Genomic DNA, 5,613 nt, shown 5'->3' with positions numbered 1-5,613 from the left:
TTCTTAGAGAGCAGCTGAGAGGCCGGCAAGGCAGGCGGGGAACCTGGCTTCCTCCGTCACTGGAGCAAGCAAGCCTCCCTGTTCACGTCAGCTGCCTGGCTGCCGGCCGCCATCTTGGTTGGCAGTTAATTTGCATATCTCAGTGATTAGCCAATGGGAACGGTAGCGGCTGTACGGCTAATTACCATGTTTCTCTTTTATTAGATAGGATGATTTTAAATAATAAAGTTATGAGTTAAGAAATATATATAGACATTTAAATTTTAGTAAACACAGAAATACATATATTTTTCTTATAACTCATAATTCAAGAGTTACCTGGTTGTGGTTGCACAAAACTCAGGAGTACCTAGTCCTACATGCATCAGAAACAATTTTCACATCATAAATCTGAATTAAGTTATAAAGTTCAAAGTTGATATTCACGTGTCCTTAGAGGGAAAACTTTGCCTGAGAAAATTTGCTATTACTTGATAAAAAATAAAAATATTTAAATATTTATCTAGTGGCCTACACAGAAATTCAGATCAACTATTTAAAAGACAAATTAGAACAAGAAATTTACCATTTTTTACAAACGCTTCTTAAACTAAATATTAAGTTGGTTTCCTAACACAAACAAAACAAGAAAATGATTATACCTATGAGAAATCTGACCTTATTAATCTTAAAAATAAGCCATGATTCAAAGTTAATGTAAGAACAAAATAGTCATCCTATTACTCATTAATGACTACAGAAAAAACTGTTATGATAAAAACACTAATGATATCATCCCATAAATACACTTTTCTTTTTAAAATACAATTTATTTGTGTTTGAAATTCTTGCTTTGGAGTATGTTTGAAAAAACATACTGCTTCTCTACAAATAGGGTTCTTTCCATACAAAATATAAATCACTATTTACATAATTTACACTCTAAATTATAAACATTAGACAAGAAAAACCACAGAGAAAAATAAATACTAGAATAAGACACTCCCAAATCCTTATTGATATCATTAACTACCTAGTAAATCCAAGGAATTAGCTTTAATACTACAGAGCTTTGACATGTGTGGAGTTAATAATATGATATCTACTAAAGCAGTAGTTAGTCAAAAGTCTAGAACACATTAATTTGTAACTGCTAAAGCACAAAGTTTTTTAATTTTTTTTGTTGTTGTTGATTTCAGAGGAAGGACAGAAACATCAATGATGAGAGAAAATCATTGATCAGCTGCCTCCTGCACTCCCTCTGCTGGGGATCGAGCCTGAAACCTGACGTGCCTTGACTGGGAATCATGACCTCTTGGTTCATAGGTCAACTCTCAACCATGGAGCCACATCGGCCAGGCTCAAGTAATTTTTTTTTAAAGTGAGTGAGCAAGAAGGTGGAGTGAGGGAGAGGGGAAAACAGAGTGTGTGTGTATGTATATAGAGAGAATGATAAAGCAAATGCAGTGAAAAGTAATTTGTGAATCTGTGGAGTTCTTTATACTATTGTTGCAACCTTTCAATAAGCATAAAATTATTTCTAAATTTTAAAAAATTAAGCTAGCAAATGGAAGGAAGTTTAAGAACTGAAATATATAAAAACTAAAATTAAGAACTGAATATGGCTAAGAATAGATTATACTAGTATACTAGTGAAGACTGAATTTATGATTATAAGATATGTCAAAATAAAATACCCAGCATAAACTAAAGCACAGAGACAAAAGGATAGAAAGAGAATATAAGAGACATAGAGGATATGCATATGGTCTACCAAATGTATAGAAAGAAGAGAGAAAATTTTTTAAATTGAAAATTTGAAGAGAGAATGGATAATTGCTTTCAAAACTGTGAAAGACATCAAGCCACAGATTCAAGAAAACCTACAAATATAAATAAATAGAAGACAAACAAGGATAGGTAAAAAGAAAAACAGTCCTAGGCACATCAATATAAATCTAGAAAACTAAAAACAAAGAGAAAAAGATATAGATTGCCTTTAAAGAGGCAGCAATTAAGCTGACAGTTGACTTCTCACCAGAAATAATTCAAGAAGCCAGAAGACAATGAAGAATATTTGAAAGAAATAAACTGCCAATCTAGAATTCTACTCCCAGCAAAAATATTCTGCAAGAAGTAAAGGAAAAATAAAGGCATTTTTAGGTAGACAAAATTAAAGGAAATTTGCCACAAGAAAATACCAACTAAAGGAAATTATAAAGGGTGTTTTCCAGACAAAAAGAAAGGTTATCCCATCTAGAAAATGAGGAATGGCGAAAAGAATGAAAATCAATGAAAAGGTCAATAATGGGTAAATCTAAATAATAGTGGCCACATAAAACAACAATATTAATGTCTTCTGGAGTTTAAAATACATATAGGTGAAAAGAATTTAAAGTTCTTTCATTGTCCAAGAAGAGGGTAAAAGTATCAATTGATACCAAACTGATTGATGTTTAAATCCTTAAGGTAACCACTGAAAGAATTATAATAGCATATAATTTCCAAGTCTATAGGGGGAGATAGAAAATAATAAAAAATATTTTGATCAATCCAAAATAAAGCATGAAAGGGGAGGGGGGGGAGCATAGAACAGGTAGGACAAGAAGAAAGCATATAGTAATATGTTATATTTAAACCCAAATATAACATTGATTGAATTAGTATAGATGAACCAACATTACCCTTAAAAGACTTGTCTGAATGAATAAAAAAGGAAACTCAACTATATGCTATTAACAGTATAACCTATACTGTTAACCTATACTGTATAAAATCAACTTTCAAACAAAAGGCAGTATTAGAAATAAAGAGGGACATTCCATTATTGTAAAATAGTCATTTCAACAGGAAGAGATAACAATTCCAAATTTCAATGAATATAATAAGATAGCTTCCATATGCATAAAGCAAAAGTGTCAGGAACTAGGAGAAACAGACAGTTCCACAATCATAGCGTGAGATTTAATCATAACTCTCTCAATAAATATTTTTAAAAATAAGTGAGGATATAAAATATTAACAAAATTGACCTACATTGCACCCAATAACTGCAGAATCCACATTATTTTCAGGTGCATCCAGAACATTCACCAAATTTGATCATATGCTGAGCTGTAAGGCAAATCTCAAAAAATATCAAAAAAGTAAAATAATATAGGATAGGTTCTCTGATAACAGTACAGTCAAGCTATGTTAATAATAAGATAACCAGGAAACTATCAACTGCTTAGAAATTAACACTTATCCTTTAAATATCTATGGGTCAAGAAGAAATCACAAGGGGAGTTAAAAACAGTTTTAAATGAATGATAATGAATATACTACCAATGTAAACTTGTAAAATGCAGAAAAATAAGAAAATTGAAAGTATTAAAAGAATATAATAAATATCTACAACCCATTCAAAGAAATCATTTAGTATATTTTTCTTCACTATTTCTCCCAACATGTAAATTTTAGGTTTATTTTTATCATAAAAGCCCAGGAACTACTTTGTTCTTTAAAAAAAAGTTTATAAACTTTATTTTAGTGACTGTAGAAATCTTCAATTTATATTTCATTTTCTATATAACCCTTTTAAGGACAGTTCCTATTTTTATAGTCTCAATCCCCAGAGTGTCTAGGGCTAAAATAATTTCACATGTTAATTCAAAAAGTAAATTTAGGTCTAGAAGGTTTTTAATAAGTAGTGCACAGAAGTATTACTCTCTCACATATTAGAGGTAAATATTTGTCTTCACATACTTTTCTTTTACCTGACTGTTCCTGGTAAGTATTCAAGTGTTCCTACCTCTTAATCTATATATATAAAAGCCTAAGTGACTGTTTGACCGGTAGCTATGTCATGCACTGACCACCAGGGGGCAGATGCTCAATGCACAGGAATGAAAACATGAAACAGTCTGATGAATCTCAGAGGGAAGGGGGGAGGGCGAGAAGAGATTAACTAAAGATCATATGCATACTAGAGGCCCGGTGCACAGATCTGTGCACCGGTAGGGTCCCTCAGCCTGGCCTGCGGGGATTGGGCTGAAATCAGCAGTCTGATATCTCCCAGAGGGTCCTGGATTGTGAGAGGGCACAGGCCAGCCCGAGGGACGCCACCAGTGCACGAATCCGTGCACCGGGCCTCTAGTAGAGTATAATAGCCTATAGGAATGTAAGCTTTCTTTTTTTCTAAATTAAATAAGCCATTTAATAAACAAATAAATTGTTTGTTTATTAAATGAAAGAACTCGCTTTTCTAAAATATCACACCAGCCGAAGCCGGTTTGGCTCAGTGGATAGAGCGTCGGCCTGCGGACTGAAGGGTCCCGGGTTCGATTCCGGTCAGGGGCATGTACCTGGGTTGCGGGCACATCCCCAGTGGGGGATGTGCAGGAGGCGGCTGATCGATGTTTCTCTCTCATCGATGTTTCTAACTCTCTGTCTCTCTCCCTTCCTCTCTGTAAAAAATCAATAAAATATATTTAAAAAAATAAAACAAAATATCACACCAAATAAATGTAGTCTAGTCACTTACCACTTGATCTGTTTTTACGACTTGATTTCCCTCCAGTAAGAAGCATCTTGAGACTATTCCGAAACATGGTTGTGCTATTCTGGTACTCACAAAACTACAAAATAAAATGTGGGAAAATACGTTAGGAAACTCGATTTTCTATTCAAAATTCAGAATTAATTTTTTTAAATGTTATTTTATTGTTTAAAGTATTACAAATAGTAGTACATAGGTCTCCTTTTCTTCTTTTCTCCCATTGACCTTCCCCCGGCCTCCCCTACCCCCCTTAGAATGCACTATAAGGAATTAACTATGTTTAAAAACATAGTACAAAAATGATAACTGACAAAAACATTTAATTAATTAATTAATTAATATTAATTTAATGTATAAACATTTCCTTACAAGTATATCATAGTACTTTGAGTACCCTAAGAGATAAAGGTAGCACCCTGGCCAGTGTGGCTCAGTTGGTTGAGCTTTGCCCCAGGCCCCAGGAGGTGGTCAGTTCAACTGCCCGTCAGGGCACATGCCCAGGTGCAGGCTCAATCCCCAGTAGGGGTGTGCAGGAGGCAGCAGATAGATGTTTCTATCTCTCTCTCTGAAATCAATAAAAACATATTTTTAAAAAGAGAAAGAGAAAGGTAGCTGTCACTGAGGGTACACAGAAACAGAATTAGGTAGCTATAAATACAGTCTACCTTTTTTCATTTGACTCTCCATTTCTTGGACAATTTTCCCATATGCCCAATACAGACACCCAAAGGTTTAAGAGTCCAGAAACTTACAGCTGCTGCAGATTTTCCACTGGTCAAGCCAGAATTCCACCCCACAAGACTACTGATATACATGAATCAGTGCCTTTCCTCTTTATGTCCCACTCCTATCAAAGAAAAATCCTTCCAATTGTGCTTTGTCCTCTCCCATGTTCCCAAAGACTTTTATCCAAAAATAATCTTCCTTTTCTTTCTCACTCAATTTTTTCTCTGTACTGAGTCATTCCAATAATAACATAAACATACTAGTATGTCCTAACCAAATACAAACAAACAAACCCCTCTCTTTACTCCCACATGGTCCAATTACTGCTCCTATATCCTTGCTCTTCAAAGCAAAATTTCCCCAAAGTG

General features: G+C 34.2%; 1 protein-coding gene across 7 annotated transcripts in view; it reads right to left on the bottom strand.

The window, feature by feature from the left end:
- Nucleotides 1-4,594, bottom strand: part of TANC2 (tetratricopeptide repeat, ankyrin repeat and coiled-coil containing 2) — a 215,324-nt gene extending 210,730 nt beyond the window's left edge. For all 7 annotated transcript variants that reach the window (XM_005858613.2, XM_014532046.1, XM_005858615.2 and 4 more), the window contains exon 1: nt 4,505-4,594. In XM_005858613.2, coding sequence (XP_005858675.2) covers nt 4,505-4,571 — 67 coding nt within the window. In that variant the 5' untranslated portion in view covers nt 4,572-4,594. The remainder of the gene's footprint in view (nt 1-4,504) is intronic.
- Between the last annotated feature and the right edge of the window lie 1,019 nt (nt 4,595-5,613).

The sequence above is a fragment of the Myotis brandtii genome, unplaced genomic scaffold (genome assembly GCF_000412655.1).
Source record: "Myotis brandtii unplaced genomic scaffold, ASM41265v1 scaffold120, whole genome shotgun sequence".
NCBI lineage: Eukaryota > Metazoa > Chordata > Mammalia > Chiroptera > Vespertilionidae > Myotis > Myotis brandtii.
This window is presented reverse-complemented; position numbering and strand designations above follow the sequence as displayed.